Source organism: Rhinatrema bivittatum, chromosome 3 (assembly GCF_901001135.1).
Source record: "Rhinatrema bivittatum chromosome 3, aRhiBiv1.1, whole genome shotgun sequence".
NCBI lineage: Eukaryota > Metazoa > Chordata > Amphibia > Gymnophiona > Rhinatrematidae > Rhinatrema > Rhinatrema bivittatum.
The window spans coordinates 198,129,268-198,147,727 of NC_042617.1; the positions used below are offsets into that span (position 1 = coordinate 198,129,268).

The window sequence follows — 18,460 nt, forward strand, 5'->3', positions numbered from 1 at the left end:
TGAACATTCTTTGTAAGTTTAACTTAATTCTTAAAGGAGCTAATATTCAAGCACTGCTTAGCTGGATTAATCAGACTTATCTGGCTAAGTGGCAGCTGCTAAATATCCAGCTATGTTCAGCGGCCACCACTTATCCGGCTAAGTGGATACTGTAGCTGAATATGTTATGGGTGAGCAGTGGACAGATCGGGGTGGCACTACTTATCCAGTTAACTTAGGGGGTCATTCTCCAACGCTATCGCACGTGAAAAGGGACGTTTCGCACGCGAAAAGTCCCTTTTCTCGTGCGATAGCTAGCTTGGGGCGGAGTCGGCTCCGGAATAGGAGGAGTCGGGGCGGCACCAGGGCCGACACTGCGGACACATCGCTGGCAGCGAAAGGTAACATTCCTTATCGCCGCCAGTTTCGCGCCAAATAACTACACCTTTTATGGTGTAGTTATTCAGCGTGAAAGCCGGCAGCGATCGCACTGCGGAGATGCGATTGCTGCCGGCTATCGCAGGACCTTAGAGAATCCAGGCCTTAGCCAGATAAGTACTGATATTCATACTTATCTAGTTACATTAACCGGATAAACTAAACCTGCTCAATAGCAGTTCTAAACTTAGCTGGATAACAGCTGTGCTGCTGAATATCCCATGTAAGTTAGCTGAGTAAGTCTTATCCTGCTAAATTAGGGCCTCATTTACAATGCATGTTTCCCAAAGACACAGAATGGGAGAAAAGCCGTAGTAAATCAGGCCCTTAAATAGCTATTCAGCTTTGAATATTGGCTCCAAAGTATTTTTGCACCATCTATTACAAATGCACATTTTTCTTTTAATGTTCCTTTCTCTTCATTGCTTCCTACAGAATAGGGCCATATTAGTGGTTTTGTACTTATTTAAATGAGGCACTGTGGTCATGGACATGTGTGTAAGAACTTTTAGCTTTCTCCTTAATTTGAGCTGATATCATAGCAGGAGCATGCTCTTCTCCTCATCCCTATTCCAAATACTGAGTACAGTTCCACAGTGGCTGTACATATTGGGAAAGGAACAATAAGGGACACACCTACTGTGATGAAACCCACAATCTACTGTTCTAGTCCATGTGGAATTGATCTAATAAGGTGCATAAAAAGTACCTGTGTATTTTTACTTTGAAAATTAGTGCAAGAAAATGGATAAAAAGTACTCGGGGATTCTGCAATTATGAGGGCAGTATGAAAATTGCCCCCTTAGACAATCTAAAATGTCTACATGTATAAAAAAATGAAAAGAATCTCATACCTTGTCCTGAGGCTGATTTGCCAGGGCCAGGAATGTGGATTTGAAACACATCCACCTACAATCCTTCCAAAGCATTTTTTTGGAGATCTCTTGGGTTTCCCACATTCAATTTCAGTCGGAGCTAAATGGAAGGAATTGTGAAAAGGGATGTTCAAATGAATGAAGCTCTATTTTTTTTTTTTTAAATGATTTCCTGAATTGAAAATACGGCCAGAAGGCCAGGATCCCTAGATAATTTCCCATGCTACATGTCATGGCAATTAACTCAGAGAATTCCTTTGACTTTCCCAAAGGATTGGAGTTTCTTCCGTTGCCAAAAACATCATGAACAACAGAAATGTTGAAAGTTGACATTTATTGGTTGTGCATACTGTCTGGATTCTTCATGTGCAAAGTGAAAATTTAATAAATACAGGGAGAGGGAGTGGAGAGGGCAGATTTTCAGCAAGCCAGCTAGATGCGTAACGTAAATGGGTACTTGGATAGTTTTTCTTTGAAAATGTGCTCATCACACACACACACACAGGTACTTTGTGCTTGCATTAGAATCGACAAAGGAATAGGGGCAAAACTACATATGTACATATGAATATACAATTTTATGCAAGTTGTTTACTCTCCTGACCTAAACACGCCTCAGAAATGCATCTTTTGAATTCAACTAAAAGTACACATGTTGTTAAACTACAGATATATTTTTAGTTGCTACGTGGGATACAATTTTCACCCCAGAGGATCTAGCCAGGTAACTTGGGAATTACCTGGCTAGATCCCTTGAAAAAACTGGCCACATAATAGAAAATAAAATCCTAGCAAAATAACTATAGAATTGAAAATTATTTTCATAAGTACTATTATATTTTTGAAATATCAAACATTATGTAAGATAAATGCATAAAATCTAATAGCACCAAAGCAGAACATTTTATTTTAGCTGAACGTGTACCAGATTTGCAAACTGCAAAAACTGCAGCATGCTCAACCCACAGTGATGCTGAGAGGAACTACACAATGTGCAATGAATGAGCAAATGCAATGTGCACAATAAAAAATAGCCTTTTCTGCATGTGTTTGAAGCTACATAAGATTAAGAACACATCTTCAGTTCTTTATAATATTCCAGAACTGTTCAGATAAAATTCCTTGAATTTTAATGTTTCTTTTACTCTTTTCTATATATATTATTTTGTGGTGATTAATTCTTTGTAGGATGAGCTCTGCTGTACCACTGGCTATAAACAAATAATAACATTCCTCAAAATAATGGGGTAGATTTTTTTAAAAAGCGCGTTCGCGTACTTTTGTTTGCACAGCAGGCGCAAACAAAGGTACGCTGGATTTTATAAGATACGCACGTAGCCGCACGTATCTTCTAAAATCCTGGATCGGCGCGCGCAAGGCTGCCGATTTTGGGCAGCCGGTGCGCGCCGAGCCGCGCAGCCTGTCTCCATTGGAGGGAACTTTCTTTCGCCCTCCCCTCACCTTCCCCTCCCTTCCTCTACCTAACCCACCCCCCCGGCCCTATCTAAACCCCCCCTTACCTTTATCCACGGATTTACGCCTCCCGGAAGGAGATGTAAATCCACATGCGCCAGTGGGCTGCTGGCGCGCCGAGACCCGACCCAGGAGCGGTTCCGGAGGGCGTGGCCACGCCCCCGGAACGCCGCGGGCCGGCGCCACGCCCCCGAAACGGCGCACCCTGCCCCCAAAACGCCGCGTGGTTTGGCCCCGCCCCGACACGCCCCCGACACGCCCCCTTCCAAAAACCCTGGGACCTACGCGCGTCCCGGGGTTCTGCGCGCGCCGGCGGCCTATGGAAAATAGGCGCGCCGGCGCACAAGGCCCTGCTCGCGTAAATCCGGGCGGATTTACGCGAGCAGGGCTTTTAAAATCCGCCCCAATATGATCAATCACAAAGAGAAAAGTCTTCAAAATTTCAAAGATTAGTTTAAGCAAAACTGTAACATATCATGTTATGAGTTATATTTATTACTCAATTAGAACACAGAATTTTCTGTATGGCTAAAACATAAAGGGGTAGATTTTCAAAGGGTTACACGCGTAAGATATGCATGTAACCCCTGAAAAACCAACCCCTGCGCACGCCCCAGGACGCACATATGTCCCGGGGCTTCGAAAAATGGGCAGTCCAGGGGTGGGGCCGTGGTCTCGGCCGCGGTCTGAGGGTGGTCGAGGGCATGGCTGTGTGCCCCAACACAGCGGTCTGTGTTGGGGCCTGGCGCGCTGGCAGGGAGCCGGCGCACGCAAGTCATGCCTGCCAGAGGTAGGCGTAACTCTACAAAACAAGGTAGGGGGGGATTTAGGTAGGACTGGGGGGGTGGGTTAGATAGGGGAAGGGAGGGAAAGATGGGGGGGGGACCAAAAAAAATGTTACCTCCAAGGCCGCTCTGATTTCGGAGAGGCCTTGGAGGGAATGGGGAAAGTCATCGGGCCTCCCTTAGGGCTTGGCACACGCAAGGTGCACAAGTGTGCACCCCCTTGCGCGCGCCGACCCTGGATTTTATAACATGCACATGGCAGCGCGCGCATGTTATAAAATCGGATGTACATTTGTGCGCGCCGGGTAGCACGCATGTTATAAAATCCAGGGTTGGCGCACGCAAGGAGGTGCACACTTGTGCACCTTGCACGCGCCGAGCCCTAGGGGAGGCCCAATAGCTTTCCCCGTTCCCTTCAAGGAGGCTTGCGCATGCGCAGGGGTAGGTTTTCGGGGGTTATGCGCGTATCTTACACGTGTAACCCTTTGAAAATCTACCCCAAATATTGTAAACTTGATTTATGCATTCTGATGACTGTTAAAAAACATCATAGCCAAATGAGGTGAAACTGAAGAAATCTGAAAAGAAAAATTACCACATTGAGGGATGTCACAATATTCCCAGTTTGTAGTACTAGGAATTGCTATGAAGCACCAAGGTCCATTAATATCTCCATCAGGATTTCGGCAATACTGTGACAAAAGGAAAACGACAAAAGAAGAATTATTATATAAATGAAATCATAGATTACTCAGACTTGATATGTACCCTTTTACTCCCACTGAAGCATGTAAAACATAGATCCAGACCTTGCTGACATGTGCAGTCTGATGTGTTCTGTTTGAGTATCCACCATAAAATGAAAAAAAAAAAACAAAAAACCAGACTCCTCTGCACCTTTCTGTCTTCTTCTTACTGTTCTTACAGATTCAAACTATGTGCAAATTTGCAGAAATACAGGTCAACAAGCAAATTATAGTTGATGCCTTATCAGACTAAAAACTCTTTACAATTTTGAATAAAAACACTGAAGGGTAAATTTTCAAAAATTTACATATGAAAAAATGGACATACACACCGAAAATGTGGAGTAAATAGCACACATAAATATAAAACCCAAAATAATGCGTGGCATTACAATATTAACTGTTCAATACATGTATCAATTGCTTTATTTGTTTAAAGGCCAGCAGGCAAGGACACTTGTTTGAACAATATATTCTTATTCTGAAAAGGTACAAACACCCCGACACGGCCGTGTTTCTCACCAAGGCTGCGTCAGGGGGAGCCGTGAATATTCACATCTACAAATGAGAACAGAATTAGGAGAACAGGAGAACAGAATTAGGAGAACAGGAGGCAGGCGTAGACAGTAATATAATGTTTCAAAATCAATGCGGACGGTCATAGAAGACATACCAATAAAGGCGAAGAGTGTTTCCCTGGCCATCACAGCAGCTCAGCACTGTGAGAGCTGTATATGATTTCTTTAATGCAAAAAGGGGAAATTAGAACTGCTTATTTGAGGGTTAAAAAAAAAAAGGCTTCTCGAGTTATTAAGCAAGCTTTTAAGAGAGCTCTTTATATTAACCATGATCTTTTATTTATACCATGCAACAAAGATAGATTCCCATCTCACATGTATACTGCCATTCTCCTTCCACAGTAGTAAGGTTATTTCTATTATTAAGGATCATTGGAAAATACTGTCACCCCACTCTGCTTTTCAGGAACAGCCCATTTTCTCGTGGTAAGAATCTGAGAGATCTGCTAGTGACTTCTGAACTCAGACCAGAACTTTCTCCGCAAGATTCCCTCAATAGAAGCCACTTTCCATGCTCTCAGCGCTCTGTATGTAACCATCCAGCAATTCATACAATTTTGAAGCACCATACCGCTTGCGCCTCCAGTGGTGTATTATACGCAATCTTATGTCCGTGCCCATTGATATATTATATGTGGGCAAAACTACTCGCCAGCTCCGGGACAGAATAATTGAACACCGGTCTTGTCTCAAATTCGGCCCCCTTGAAGCTCTGTTGGTTGGGCACTGGCAATCCCATAGTCATGATTTGATGTCTCTTAAATTCTTTGCGCTTGAACAGCCACACTGGCTCCACACGTAGTGGCAATTTCTCTACAATCCTAGTCCAGAAAGAACAGTGCTGGATCTTTGAATTAAACTGGCTTAAATCGGGAGATTGAATGGTTGTCTTTCTTCTAGCAGTTCCCTCCGTTAACAGCGGTTAATAGGAGCATCTCTTATGCCCAACCATCTTAAAGCTTTCATTGAGGTAGTGTCCCTCTTCTAACTCCCTCTCACTTTTCTCCCCCCCCCCATTTCCCCCTTTTTTTTTCTCCCTCACACCCTCCCCCTCCCCCCGCACCCCCACCACCCCTTCTCCCTCTTTCTTCCTCTTTGCCCTTCCCTTCCTTTTTTCCAAACTTTCCCTCCCTTTTTCCCTCTGCTCCCAACTCCCCTTCATTCAGCCCCTCCTCTTTTAAGTATTAAACGTATGTACCTTTACACATTCTTTCCCTGCATTTGGTTGGCGCCTTCTTCTAGTTCTCATCTAGCCCTACATCATGTACCTCTAAGAAATTGTGCCTCGAGTATCGCTGCAGGAAACGCTGCCGATGCTAATTTCTTAAAAATAAAAGTAAGCTTCTTTCTTGTTGTATGGACTCTTCATTTTATTTGCTAACAGCTTGGTGTTTTACCCTCTCCACAAAAATTGTTTTACTTACAGTACATATTAGCTGGCTTGCGTTTGCTTTCAGATTTCCGATCCACCTTGTGCAAAGGTATTTATAGTGACCTCCGGCGTGCCTTTTATGGTTTCTGTCCTTGGTACTGAAGTTTTGCGTTACAAACCCAAGCCTTTCACTTACTGCTATCATCTCGCTAATGGCTACTTTACATTTTCTCTCCAGCATTTGATCACCTAGCTCGCCTCAGCAGTTTAATTCTTATACAGGTTCACTGCCTCGTAGCCTAAGATATCATAAGCTTCTGCTCACTTTTTACGGTCACTGTTCCATCTCAAATATTGATGCACACCTTTTTGCTAGTGCATGAATACACTGGTCCATCTTAATAAGCAAATCTATTTTTCTTGCCAATTAACAAGCTGCAGTTTCCTGTGGTTGTCATGGCTTTTCCTTGGGTTTCAAGCAGAGATCCTGCCTTTTAAACATAGAAACATAGAAATGACAGCAGAAGAAGACCAAACGGCCCAGCCAGTCTGCCCAGCAAGCTTTCACACTTATTTTTTTCTCATACTTATCTGTTACTCTTGGCCCTTAGTAACTAACTTTTCGGTTCTATTTCACTTCCACCCCTGCCATTGCTGTAGAGAGCAGTGCTGGTGCTGCATCTGAGTGAAGTATCTAGCTTAATTGGTTAGGGGTATTAACTGCCGCAATAAGCAAGCTACTCCCATGCTTATTTGTTTACCCAGCCTGTGCAATTCAGTCCTTGTTGGTTGTCTGAGTATAATTCCACTTTACTTCATTCCCCCCTGCCATTGAAGCAGTGAGCTGCACTGGATATGTATTCCAAGTGAAGTATCATGCTTAATTGATTCGGGGTAGTAACTGCCGTAACAAGCAAGCTACACCCATGCTTATTTGCTTATCCAGACTATGTAATTCAGTCTTTGTTGGTTGTTGTCTGAATATAAATCATCTTTTCTTCATTCCCCCTGACATTGAAGCAGTGAGCTACGCTGCATATGCAGTGAAAATAAAGTATCAGGCATTATTTGGTTTGGAGTAGTAACTGCTGTAACAAGCAAGCTACTCCCCTCTTTTTTGTGAATGCAAATCCTATTTTCCACATTTCCTCTTGCAGTTGAAGCATAGAGCAATGTTGGAGTCGCATTAACCATGTGTATATTTATTGAATAAAGGTATTATCGCCAGGTAGTAGCCTTCATTCCCATAAGCCACCCCATGCCTCTTCTCTTCATTCACGTCGTCTAGACTTTATGGATCCACAGTGTTTATCCCACACCCCTTTGAAATCCTTCATAGTTTTAGTCCACCACTTCCTCTGGAAGGGCATTCCAGGCATCCACCACCCTCTCCATGAAGAAATACTTCCTGACATTGGTTCTGAGTCTTCCTCCCTGGAGTTTTAAATTGTGACCTCTGGTTCTGCTGATTATTTTGCAACGGAAAAGGTTTGTCGTTGACTTTGGATCATTAAAACCTTTCAAGTATCTGAAGGTCTGTATCATATCTCCCTTGCTCCTCCTTTCCTCCAGGGTATACATATTTAGATTCTTCAATCTCTCCTCATAAGGCATTCGATGAAGACCATACACCTTTTTGGTTGCCCTTCTCTGGACTGCCTCCATCCTGTCTCTGTCCCTTTGGAGATACGGTCTCCAGAACTGAAGGCGGAGATGGCATCCGGAGACCACTGCTTGGGGTTCACCCCTTTTTTAGTGAGGGTGGTGAGTGGCACCACAAGCTAAGAGTAATGTGGGATAAAGTGCCTGTAGAAATTCGCAAACCCTGGGAAGCGTTGTAGGGGTTGGAGGCCCGATGGTTGAGGCCACTTCTGGATGCAAGCCATTTTTTATGGGTCCATGAAGAATCCACTACGGGAGATAATGTATCCCAGGAAGGGGAGAGACTCACGCTCGAACATACATTTCTTGAGTTTCGCGTAGAGTCTATTAGCCCTAAGGCGTTAGAGTACCAGTCAGATGTCTCGATGGTGAGACAGAAGATCTTTAGAGAAGACTAAGACATCGTCGAGGTACACCAGCACTAAGGTTTGCAATAGGTCGCGGAAGACCTCATTCATCAAGTGCTGGAATACAGCAGGGGCATTACACAAGCCGAATGGCATGACCAGATATTCGTAGTGGCCATCACGGGTATTGAACGCGGTCTTCCATTCATCACCAGGCTGGATTCTGACCAGATTGTAGGCCCCCTGGAGATCCAGCTTGGTGAAAATCTTCACCCCTTGCAGGCCATCCAGGAGCTCAGGGATCAGGGGCAAAGGATAGCGATCCTTCCTGGTAATGGCATTTAAGCCACGATAGTCTATACAGGGCCGGAGTGACCCATCCTTTTTTGCAATGAATTAAAACCCGGCTCCCGCCCGGGAGGTGGACAGCAAGAAGAAACCCCTTTCCAGGTTTTCTTTGATGTATTGGGACATCACTCTGGTCTCGGAAAGAGACAAGTGGTACACCCGACCCCTGTAAGGCATGGTATCGGGGAGTAAGTTGATGGTGCAATCAAAGACACGATGCTCAGGAAGGGTCTCTGCCATCTTTTTAGAGAAGATATCCTTGATGTTGATGTACTGGGGAGGTAGGCCACAGGAGGTGGTGGCCAAGGACCCCGGAATATGTTGGACCTAGCGGAGGCAGTTGGAAGGACACTGGGCCCCCAAGAGGTCAGCTGGAGGGTGCTCCAATAGATGAGAGTAGAATGGGCTTGCAGCCAGGGTAGTCCCAAGACGATAGGATGAACGGATCTCTCCAGAACAAGAAAGGAAATTTCCTCATGAAGAACTCCGGTGCATAAGCGGACCGGGGTAGTGATCCGTGAAATCCGGCTGGGAAGGGGCTCCCTATGGAATGAAGAATCCGAGGTGAAGTGGGCAAGTCCAGTTGGGCCACCATTTCACTGGAGATGAAGTTTCCTCCGACTCCGGAGTCCACCAGCATGAAAGTAGGGTGGACACACTGGGGGAGAACAACAGAGACTGGCAGAGTGCATTGGGGAGCTGAAGAGGCACAACCTAGGGTCATCTCCCCACTGACACCTAGGTTTGACAGTTTTCCTGCTGTATTGGGCACTGGGCCAAGAGGTGGCCCTGCCCAGCACAGTAAAGGCAGAGACCCAGAGAACGTCTTCGTTGTCATTCTTCCGGAGAGAGAAGGGTGCGGCCCAGCTGCATGGGCTCTTCTGAGCGTTGGAGCCCTGGATTTGGAGAGGGTATTGGGCCCGGAGAGCAAGAGAAGGAGGGAGACAGTTGAACGGGTCAGTGGGGCGGTCGAGCTTCTCAAAGTCGTTGCTGCAGACGATGATCGATTCTTCCTGTAGGTCTATGAGGGCATCCAGGCTGTTAGGGAGATCTCGAGCAGCAAGCTCATCTTTAATCCTGGGGGAGAGACCCTCCAAGAAGATGCTTTGGAGGCTGTCTTTCCGCCAGCCCAACTCTGTCACCAGGGTCCGGAATTCTATAGTGAATTCAGCCAGGGTCCGGGAGCCTTTCTGGAGATGGAGTATGTCCGAGCCGGCCATGGTTAGGCATCCAGGCTCATCGAAGACCTGCTTGAAGTTTAGCATGAAGCGTTGTAGGTCCTGCAGTATGGGGTCCCCTCACTCCCATATTGGAGAGGCCCAAGCCAGGGCTTTCCCATCCAGCAAGGAGAAGATAAAGGTCATCTTGATGGAATCGTTGAAAACCTGAGCGGGTTGAAGAGAAAAATGCATAAAGCATTGATTGAGAAAACCTCGACACTGCCTAGGATCTTTGGAGTACCGAGGGGGAGCCGGAAGATGGATAGACGCTGTGGCCGATGCAGATGGAGTTGATGCCATGGGTGCGGAAGCACTGGAACTGGCTTAGGTGGTGGCATCCAAGCACTCCGCGAGGTGTTCAATGGTGTTGGCCAGCATTTTGAGGCAGTGCTACTGCTGCTGCTGAATCTTTTGGGCCAGACCCGGAATGACCTGTAGACTGGGAAGGTCTGCCAGGTCCTTGGCCTCGGCAAGCTGTTGTTCGGTGAATCCCTGGCCGAGACAAGGTTAACTACCTCCAGGGGAAGGCCCCTGCAGCTCCTCATCGTCGGAAGGTGGCTGTGAAGAGCAGACCCAACAGGAGCTTCACCTTTACCAGCCCTCATTCCCCACAGGTTGAGCCCTTGAGTACCGGGGCTTGCAGGACTTAGGGGTGGGTCAGGCGGGAATAACTCTCCCAGAGGAGAGGTGAAGAAGCAGGGCCAGATGTACCAGAGGTCAGGACAGGCAGCAGTCAAGGAACATCGGAAACAGGCAGATGGTCGAGGCAAATGGCAATCAAGAGGCTTCAGGTCCAGGCAGGTGATCGAGGCAGGTGGCAGACGAGCGGAATCCAAGGGCCAAGCGAGGGTCAGAGCCAGGAGATCAGTCCGAGAGGGCAAAGAGCAAATGGAAGCCAGGAACGGAGAACAGGAACACAGGAACCAGGAGGAGGAATCAGGAATGCAGGAGCAGGAACCAGGAATCAGGAAAGCAGGAGCAAGAACCAGGAATCAGGAACACAGGAGCAGACAACCAACACTCCAGAGAGAGACCTGTTGCCGAGGCGAGGTCCCATGGGCTGGGCAGGTTAAATAGGCCCTAAGCCCTGATGTCATCAGTGGTCCGCTGGAGTTTTCCCGCCTCCGGCCCTTTAAAAGGTGGGGCAGATCGCGCACGCACCTGGGAGGGCCAGAGGGACGCCGGCGTTGAGGCAGACACACCAGCTTGGTCGGGCGGGAGGCCGCGCAGAGGACAACATGGGAGACTGGGCTCCCAGGGCCAGAGGTAGGGCTGCAGTAAGCACAACATGGTGTAGATGTTCAAGGTAAATCAGGGGTACAAGTGTGGAATACTTCGGGATCTGATTAAGCACTATGGGGTAGATTTTAAAAAAGAGCGCGATGGCGTACTTTTGTTCGCGCAGCAGGCGCAAACAAAAGTACGCTGGATTTTATAAGATACGCGCATAGCCGCGCGTATCTTCTAAAATCCTGGATCGGCGCGCGCAAGTCTGCCGATTTTAGGCAGCCTGCGCGCGCCGAGCCGCACAGCCTGCCTCCATTCCCTCCGAGGCCGCTCCGAAATCGGAACGGCCTCGGAGGGAACTTTCTTTCGCCCTCCCCTCACCTTCCCCTCCCTTCCCCTACCTAACCCACCCTCCCCCGGCCCTATCTAAACCCCCCCTTACCTTTGTCCCTCGATTTACGCCTGCCAGAAGCAGACGTAAATTTACGCGCGCCAGCGGACTGCTGGCGCGCCGTCATCCGACCCAGGGGCTGGTCCGGAGGCCTCGACCACACCCCCGGGCCGGCACCACGCCCACGGTCCCACCCCCAAAATGCTGCATCCCGCCCCCAAAACGCTGTGTCCCACCCCCAAAACGCCGCGTCATTCGCCCCCCGCCCCCCGACATGCCCCCTTAAAAAAAACCCCGGGACTTATGCGCGTCCCGGGGCTCTGCGCACGCTGGCGGCCTATGCAAAATAGGTGCGCCGGCGCGCGAGGGCCCTGCTCGCGTAAATCCGCCCGGATTTACGCGAGCAGGGCATTTAAAATCCGCCCGTATGTGCCTAATTGGAGTCTACGCTCAGCACAGAGTAGGCTGTTTATGAAACAACCTTCAGGGAGGTTTGTGCAGTGTTCTGCAGGAAGAGGGCTTTCTCAGTGGTTGGTCTAGAGATGTGGAATTCAGTCTCTTTGGATATTAGGCTAGAGACTAATTATCTGGCATTTAGGAAAAAAGTGAAGGCATGGTTATTTCCCAGCACCTGAGTCCTATATATTCAGGGGTTTTGCAGATGAATTTAGGCATCCTACATCTTTGAGGGTTTTGGGTGTACAGATGTCTTTATGTTTTAATGTTTTGTTTCATGTTGTTTTATTTATTTTAGAATTGCTGGTTTTGTTATGTTTATTGTTATGATTTTGTTGTTGTATTCCACTCTGGTCAGAATTTTCTGGGAGAGTGGTATATATGGAAATAAAATAATAATAAAGAGCCCTTAATTTAGAGTTCTGATCATGACAGCAGACTTAAAGGTGAGTTCAGGATTCTCATCTGTGGAGCAGTCAAAGTGAGAGTTAAAAAGAGAGGCTGGAGCATTCCATCTGCCTCTTTCAAGAGAGAGATAAGGAAACTCCTCATGAGCCTTGCGATTTGGTCAAATGACTGTTGTATCATCTGGCCTGGGGTAGGCAGAGGTACATCCTCTTTCGACACTAAAACAGGTTCTTGCATTGTAACAAGTGCAGTGTCAGTCGATGCATTGATTTTCAGGCTCATGGATGCATTGTGGATCAGTGTACCATGTGTTGGTGCACTGTGTATCAGGTGCATCAATGCACTGTGCACCGTGGAGAAAGACAGAATCTGAATTCAAGAAAGCATGGGATAAATACAGGGGTTCTCTAAGGAAGTGATGAGAATTATAAAGCTAAATTAATTAAACAAATGGGCAGACTAGATGGGCAATATATGTTTTTTCTGCTGTCGTGTTTCTATGTTTCTATGTGCATCAAGTGCATCAATGTATCAGTTTTCTAGTACTTCAATGCACTCGGCTTTGAATGTGTCGATTAGAGATGTGAATCGTGTCCTCGATCGTCTTAACGATCGATTTCGGCTGGGAGGGGGAGGGAATCGTATTGTTATCGTTTCGGTGTTTAAAAAATCGTGAAAATCGTGAAAATCGTGAGCCGGCACACTAAAACCCCCTAAAACCCACCCCCGACCCTTTAAATTAAATCCCCCACCCTCCCGAACCCCTCCCAAATGCCTTAAATTACCTGGGGGTCCAGCGGCGGTCTGGAACGGCAGCGGTCCGGAACAGCCTCCTGCAATAGAATCGTGTTGTCTTCAGCCGGCGCCATTTTTCAAAATGGCGGCGCAAAATGGCGGCGGCCATAGACGAACACGATTCGACTGCAGGAGGTCGTTCCGGATCCCCGCTGGACTTTTGGCAAGTCTTGTGGGGGTCAGGAGGCCCCCCCAAGCTGGCCAAAAGTCCCTGGGGGTCCAGCGGGGGTCCGGAAAACGATCTCCTGCCGCGAATCGTTTTCCGTACGGAAAATGGCGCCGGCAGGAGATCGACTGCAGGAGGTCATTCAGCGGGGGACCGGAACCCCCGCTGAACGACCTCCAGCATCAACCATACGTAAAAGTTAAATCAGTCTGCTGAAAAAAAATTTAAAATAAACAAAATAAAGTCCAGTGATCCAGGATTGCATTCTAATCGTAGCTTCAGCGACCAAGTTTTAGAACTTACAGCATACATCGTGGTTGGTTTTCAGAAGAAGCGTAAACCCAGTGTAGCCTTTCTCAACTTCTTCTCAGCATATGACACGGTATGGATTTAACCAATAATAAAGCATGACCTTCTGGGAATATTTCTTGTGAGGTGCCCAGGACAGCAGGGCTCAATAGAAACAGCGAAACAGAATATGATGGCAAATAATGACCCCCCCCCCCCCCCAAAGTGCCATCTAGTTTGCCCAATTTCATTCCAAGTGGGGCTCCACTGATCTCTGGCTTATCCCTCACATCTTTGCATCCAGGGTAAATATCATAAACAAATAAATAAAAATATTATTTTCAGCACTGAATTGGCAAACCAGTCTTTCCTCTAAGATAGTATCAATCGTAGATCACTCCTCAATGAGAATTTGATTAATGACCTGAAATAATTATACCCTGCTGGAAACAGCAATTTTGTTCTTTTGAATAAACTTAAAAGAATAAGAAAATACCTGTGCATATTTACAAGCATATTCAGTTTTAAAAGGCTATCGCTATCAGCAATGTTAAAGCCATTTTACTGGAGAAAAAGAAAGCCTAGCTGTATCTATTTTAACTGCTATCAACACTAAAGCAGGTGCTTACATTGCCATCCAAGCCTGCTTGTGGATGAGTCACAGGGGTATAGCTGGTGTGCTGGTGAGGTGACTGTGAACCCCAGGCTTGGCACTTGTGGCCATTTACTGTTGTTGATTTTGTACCACGATAATCTTCACCTTTGCCAGTCCTGCAGTCTGCATGGGAACAAAAGAGGGTGATTCGGGGACAGGAATGGCAAAGGTCTGAAATATCTATTTATTTATTTATTTACAAATACTTTTTATCACCATTCCGTCCAGTGCTCTTGGCGATTAACATATAAAACACATCAATCATAATATCATAATCCCTCAAATTGAGTTTATACGTGTACACTTCCTTTTAAATATGCATAGTGAAAGATCATTGCTATTTTGTACTGTTTACATTGACATGCTCAACTCTGGATGTACATATAAAGGGGTACATTTTCTGTAAGAAGCCTAAGGTACACAAGCACTTGAAAGTCTGCACAAAACAAGGCGATTTTCAAGTACACGGTACTCGCTTACACTAAGTGGTCTGGTTGATACAGTCAAACACTTTTTAGGTATGCAGCATATCTCGTTAGTGGACAAGGATTTCAGGAACATGGTAAGACATCTTCAAGATGTTACTTTGGTTTGATATTCAGCTCAACAAATTATGATACAAGTTTAATAAATTGTGCCTGGTTGGAACATTGCTTATATTATTATTATGTTATACATCTCTTAGGAAGATGTTTATCAGTTAGGTGATTATGAAATAGTTTTAAATAAATAAAATAAGTATTACAGACAACTAAAAAGCCACAGATAGTTAAAGAAACTGGCACATAGCATTCTGTCTATCCAAACACTAGCCTCTACTCCATTCCTCCTCCTCCTCCTCCTCCACCCAAAATGAAATTATGAAACTAAAATATTAGCATTTCTTGGACATTATGGGGTCAGGGGGCATTGTTAGGTGTGGTCAGATAGACCTGTGCCTCAAGTATCTCTCTCAGTGCCCTGAGTCCACCAGAGTCATCTTTAAGCTTTTTATTCCCCTCACCTCTCTCCTCCTTGCTGCTTTCAGATGCTTGTAATCACCTTGCTGCTTCCTTTACACAGATGTGGTTCACTGACAAGATATTTGAACTGCAGGGCTCTGTATCTATGGAGACCTGTGCAGTTCAAGCATCTTGTCATTGAACCCTGTAATATGCCATTGACGGCAGGGTTCTGCACTGCAGTCAGCTTCCTGTACCTCATGGTCCCGGGCTTAGCACTGTGGCCTGCGACATGCAGGGGGGTCTCCCCGCATGGCTCCTGGCATCCTGCTCCTTTGCTGCATGCTGCTGCTCTGAGTAAGAGCCCATAGCAGCTCACCAGCTTTATAGGGCCAGCTCCCAGGATTTCCTGTGGCATGGATTGATAATATCAGCACTGCCCTAACAATAAAGGAAGCTCATTCCTCTAGGCAAGTGCCTGAGCAACAGGTCCTGATTCTTTGTTTCCTTGTGTCTGGCTGTTCCTGACTGACTTCCAATTGAGACCTAATCTGGTTCCTGACTAGCTTCCATCTGCTGCCAGTCCAGATCCTTGCTTGTCTCCAGCTTCTGATTGGACTCTGTCTGCCTTGACCTTCTCTGTCTGACCACACCTCTGCCTCACAGTTCTGTACTGTGCCCTGGCCCTGTCTGTCAGCGCTCCCAGGGTCTACTCTTCCAAGCTCATGACAAACCTTACCTGTGCTAAAGAAGCAGCAAGGCAGTTACAAGCATCTAAAAGGGGCAAGGAGGCGGGAGGTGAAAGGGATAAAAGGACTGGGGAAGCCATATTAAAAAGTTTAAAATTAGCTCCAAGAGACTTGAGAGAAAATAGATTTGGAGGATCCCTCAGATTTCCTGAGTGGGAGGGGAAGAGGGGAAGAATGGAGATGATGAGTGTGGGGGATTCCAAGATATAGTAAGTGGGAAGGAGGATAGAGTGAGGACACCGAGACTGTTATGGTAGTGGACCCTTGAGCTGGCTAGGAGATGAAGAGAGGCCGCTTAGGGGTAGGCCGCAGCAGAGTCCGTAGCCGGGAGGCAGATCAAGCCAAGAGACCAGCAGGAAAAGAAGTCTGACGAGAAGTCCAGGTCGAGGCAGGCGGAGGAGAAGCGGAACCAGAGAAAGTCCAGAGGTCGTGGCAGGCAGCAGTGCAGCGTAACGAGCAGACAGACCAGAAGTCAGGGCAGGCAGCAGATCAGCAAGGACTTTAGACAAGCCAAGGATCAAGACGGGCAGCAGACACGGAATACCAGGAGCCAAGCCGAAGTCAGGAACCAAAAAGCCAAGCCGAGTAGGAAGCAGGAACTGGAACAGGAACACGGAGGCAAGAGCGAACAGGAACTGGATCAGGAACACAAAGGCAGGAACAAGCTGGAACTGGAGCAGGAACACAAAGGCAGGAACAAGCAGAAACTGGATCAGGAACTCAGGAACAGCAACTAGTAGCTCTGAAGAGTGAACCCTGTTGCAAGGCAAAGAAGTGAGGGAAGATGCTGGGTTTAAATACCTGCCAGCGTCTGATGTCATCCAAGGGCCAGGCCGAGGTTTCCCACCACGGCCCCTTTAAATCTTGGCCCCTTGCACGCGTGCGTGTGCCTAAGGGGCGGGTCTGCTGGTGGAGCTCAGCGGCATCTGCCTCATGGAGACGCCGCCACGGAGAGGCCCAGCTGCGGCCCAGCGAGGAGCGAGGAAACGCCGCGATCAGCCCAGAGCTGGCAGGGATAAGGTGAGAAACCAGCTGTGGAGTCTCACAGCCGGGATTTGTAACAGTACCTTCCCCTCTTATGCCTCCTCCTCGTAGGTCTGGGTTTGTTCGGCTGGTCCTGATGAAATTGATGAAGGAGGGATTTGTCCAAGATGTTGACAGCAGGTTCCCACGTGTTGTCCTCAGGACCACATCCTTCCCAGGATAATAAATATTCCCACCTACGATGGTGGAAGTGTACATCCAAGACCTCCCGTACCTGATAGATGGTGTCATCTTTGGCAGCTGCTTCGGAAGGATTAGGAGGTTTTTGATGGAATCTTGAGAGAACCAAAGATTTGAGAAGAGATACGTGAAATACATTATAAATCCTTAATGTGCTGGAAAGACGTAGACGGTAGGAGACAGCGCCAATCCTCTCAGAAACCAGAAACGGACCAATACATTTGGGTGCCAGTCACATAGAAGGGATGCGAAGACAGATATTCTTTGTGCTTAACCACACTTTGTCTCCAGGGTGACACAGGAGCTGGACGACGATGTCTATCAGCGTTCTTAGCAATGGCTGCCGTTTGCTGTAGTTTGAGTTGTGTAAACTCCCAGAGGGAATGAAGCTGCTGAGCAGACATTTGGGCAGCAGGGGATGGCACCGACAAAGGAAGTGGTAAGGGTGGTCTGGGCTGTTTACCATAGATGAGCTGAAAAAGAGCCTTCCCTGTGGCTGAATGGATATGGTGGCAGCAGCGCAGCGTAACGAGCAGACAGACAAGATGTCGGGGCAGGCAGCAGATCAGCGAGGACTGTAGACAAGCCAAGGATCAAGACGGGCAGTGGACACGGAATACCAGGAGCCAAGCCAAAGTCAGGAGCCAAGAAGCCAAGCCGAGTAGGAAGCAGGAACGGGAACAGGAATACGGAGGCAGGAGCAAACAGGAACTGGATCAGGAACACGAAGGCAGGAACAAGCTGGAACTGGATCAGGAACTCAGGAACAGCAACTAGTAGCTCCGAAGAGTGAACTCTGTTGCAAGGCAAAGAAGTGAGGGCAGATGCTGGGTTTAAATACCTGCCGGTTTCTGACGTCATCCAAGGGGCCAGGGAAGCAGTCTTTAAAATTTTGGAACAATAGGTGAAAATCAGACCATGCGTCCCATTTCTGCTAAAGGGTTCGTAAAGCGCTGTCTGGGATGGTGTTGTTGAGAATTTTTCGAATAAAGGCTATAGAAGGTTTCAAATCATTCTTTGGGACCACAAGAATAATCTTGTGTAGAATTAAGGAGGATTGAGGTTCTTGAAACGAAATTCCAGTGGAATCAATAAAGTGCCGCACCTACAAATAGCCATAAAAATGATGGGAAGGCAACTGACATACTTTTTCTAATTCTTGGAAACTATAAAGTTGCTGGTATCAGGGGAAAACAATTGGTAGAGGCTTACCAGACCTTTAGCCTTCCTGCTGCTAAACACCATTGCTCCCAGTCCTGGCAGGAACAAGGGATTCTGACCTATATGTTGTAGGGTAGAAGTGGTGCCTGGGTGATCCACTATCTGACATAGAAAAG

General features: G+C 47.0%; 1 protein-coding gene across 1 annotated transcript in view; it reads right to left on the reverse strand.

The window, feature by feature from the left end:
* The window catches only part of PLG (plasminogen), a 257,526-nt gene that overhangs the window by 40,818 nt on the left and 198,248 nt on the right, over positions 1-18,460 (reverse strand). Inside the window, exons 12-14 of the mRNA XM_029594095.1 lie at positions 14,184-14,332; positions 4,146-4,242; positions 1,272-1,392 (exon numbers count right to left, since the gene is read on the reverse strand). Of these exons, the coding sequence (XP_029449955.1) occupies positions 1,272-1,392; positions 4,146-4,242; positions 14,184-14,332 (367 nt within the window). The remainder of the gene's footprint in view (positions 1-1,271; positions 1,393-4,145; positions 4,243-14,183; positions 14,333-18,460) is intronic.